Source organism: Mustela putorius, unplaced genomic scaffold, assembly GCF_011764305.1.
Source record: "Mustela putorius furo isolate JIRA1106 unplaced genomic scaffold, ASM1176430v1.1 tig00003845_pilon_pilon_pilon, whole genome shotgun sequence".
Classification (NCBI taxonomy): domain Eukaryota; kingdom Metazoa; phylum Chordata; class Mammalia; order Carnivora; family Mustelidae; genus Mustela; species Mustela putorius.
The window spans coordinates 95,279,154-95,282,103 of NW_025421998.1; the positions used below are offsets into that span (position 1 = coordinate 95,279,154).

A 2,950-nucleotide genomic window follows, 5' to 3' on the forward strand; every position below is an offset into this window, starting at 1 on the left:
TCCTGCCTATAGAATGAAGCCTCCTTGGGTTCAGAGAGCTTCTAGTGAACATGTGATGTTCACTGGAGAGGGCATGGAAGCTACATACTTTGCCCTCCTCATCTCCTCCACCTGAAAGTTCATTGGTAGCCTTTATCCTATCCTTTATTATAAAGTTTATTATAAAACTGGTAAGCTATTTTCTTGAGTTCTGTGAGCCACTCTGGCAAATTAATGGGACCTGAGGAGAGAATCCATGAGAACCTCTAATTTACAGCTGACAGGTCAGGAGCACAGGTGACAACCGGGATATGTGATTGCCATCTGGTGTGGGGTCAGTCTTATGGGACTGATCCCTTAACCCATGGGATCTGATGCTATCTCCAAGTAGGTAGTGTCCAAATTGAGTTAAATTGTAGGACACTGGCTGGTGTCACAGAATGACCTGGTGTGGGAAAAAACACATACACAAAAAACAAAAACCCACACATATAGTGACCTGAAGTGTCAGAAGTGAAGGGTTCTGTTTAATTAGTAAGGAAAATTTCACAGATAGAATGCTGGGTTGCCTTTTTTTTTAAACTCAATTATTCTTCCTTTAAGTAGTGAAGACATCATAAAAGACTATCAGGAAAACAAATGTTAACAGTCAAGTCAAACCTGAATTTAGTCTTTGGCTTAAAGGATCCACACAAAAGGATCCACAGGTCCAGGAAGTATAAAGTATAAATAATGGGAAAGAACATGGACTCTGGCACCACGTAACTTGTGTTAGAATCGCAACTCTGTCTCTCTCTAGGTGTGTGACTTTGGCATCAGTTTCCACATCTGAAAAGGTAGGTAATAAAGGCACAATCTTAAAAAAAAAAAAAAAAGTATATTCTTCATTGGGTTGCTGTAAGGCTTAAATGTGATTATAGAAAGTATTTGAAAAGTGCCTAGCACATAATCAGAACTACATGTCTCTATCTCTGTGTCTTTGAATTTATTATTATTATTATTATTATTATTATTATTTTCAATCAGTTCCCTGAGGTCACAAGTAAAATTAGTTAAATGGTGACTTGGTGGGAACCTGGGTCACTCAGTCATTAAGTGTCTGACTGCAGCTCAGGTCATGGTCCCAGGGACCTGGGATTGAGCCCCATGTCGGGCTCCCTATTCAGCTGGGAGTCTGCTTCTCCCTCTCCCTGCGTACCTCCACCCCTCTCATGCTCTCTCTAGCTATCTCTCTCTCTCTCTCAAATAAATACATAAAATATTTTTTAAAAAATGGTGACTTGGTGGGCAAATGTTCAGCTTAAATGGTGCTAGTCAAAGCCATGGCCTTCAATGCCATGTTAGTGGTTTATAAACAAGCATCCTCCCCAGCCCCATAATTGAACCACTACCAACAAGTCCAATGGGCATGGAAGAGGATTAAAAAGCAAATCCTTCCATCATTTGCATCTCCAGATTTAGAGCTAACAATTGTGAGATAAACAAATGGAGTGAATTTGGAAATGATGCATCCAAGACTTACTCCTATGACATAAAGAGTGGGAGCTATCAAAGATCTGCCTAACAAATGCTAGAGAGACATTTTCCTCCAGACACAAAAGAGGGGTAACAACTTAAGATGACCAAAACCTGCAATCCCCCAGAAAATGAACTGTCACCATTTCAGATCTTACCGATTTTAACAATTATAGGCACTGAATGCATCACTGGTATCATTGCAAATGGGTTCATTATGACTGTAAATGCAGCTGAGTGGATTAAAAATAAGGTAATTTCCACCTGTGGCAGAATCCTGTTTTTCTTGAGTGTATCCAGAATAGCTCTCCAAAGCTTCATGATGCTAGAGTTTACCTTCAGCTCAACATTCCCACGTTTTTATAATGAAGACCTTATATATGACATGTTCAAAGTAAGTTTCATGTTCTTAAATCATTGTAGCCTCTGGTTTTCTGCCTGGCTCAGTTTCTTCTACTTCGTGGAGATTGTTGATTTCTCCCACCCCCTTTTCCTCAAGCTGAAGTAGAGAATTTCCAGATGGATGCCCTGGCTTCTGTGGCTTTCAGTGTCTATTTCCCTGGGCTACGGTGGGCTCTTCCCTAAAGACATCTACAGCGTGTATCACAATTCTTCTATCCCTTCCTCCAACTCAAGAAAAAATACTTCACTGAGACCAATATGGTCAACCTGGTTCTTCTCTATAACTTGGGGGTCTTCATTCCTCTGATCATGTTCATCCTTTCAGCCACCCTGCTGATCATGTCTCTCAAGAGACACACCCTACACTTGAAAAGCAATGCCACTGGCTCCAGGGATCCCAGCATGGAGGCTCACATGGGGGCCATCAAAGCTACCAGCTACTTTCTCATTCTCTACATTTTCAATGCAGTTGCTCTATTTCTCTATATGTCCAACATCTTTGACATCAACAGTTACTGGAATATTTTGTGCAGATTTATCATGGCTGCCTACCCTGCTGGACACTCCATTCTGCTGATTCGGGACAACCCTGGGTTGAGAAGAGCTTGGAAGCAGGTTCAATCTCAAGTTCATCTTTACCTAAAAGAGCAGACTCCATGACTGACACCCAAAAAAGTACAACAGCACCCAGCCCAACAGCTCTACCTTTCCCCCACCCATACCCCTCTCCTTCTACCCCCTTTCTTTCCCAAACCTGATTCTTTTATCTTCTATGTATTTTTTTGTAGCCCCCAAGTTAACACTCACTGGGGTTGTTTTTTTTTTTTTTTTTTTTTTTTTTTTTTTTTTTTTTTTTTTTTTTAAAGATTTTATTTATTTATTTGTCAGAGAGAGAGCAAGAGCGAGCACAGGCAGACAGAGTGGAAGGCAGAGTCAGAGAGGGAGAAGCAGACTCCCTGCGGAGCAAGGAGCCCGATGTGGGACTCGATCCCAGGACGCTGGGATCATGACCTGAGCCGAAGGCAGCTGCTTAACCAACTGAGCCACTCAGGCG

General features: G+C 41.7%; 1 protein-coding gene across 1 annotated transcript; it reads left to right on the forward strand.

The window, feature by feature from the left end:
• Positions 1-1,546: 1,546 nt before the first annotated feature.
• Positions 1,547-2,556, forward strand: LOC101678778 (taste receptor type 2 member 39). Its single transcript, XM_013050450.2, is given in 2 exon segments — positions 1,547-2,123; positions 2,126-2,556. Coding segments are annotated over 2 exon segments (1,008 nt in total).
• Positions 2,557-2,950: the final 394 nt, after the last annotated feature.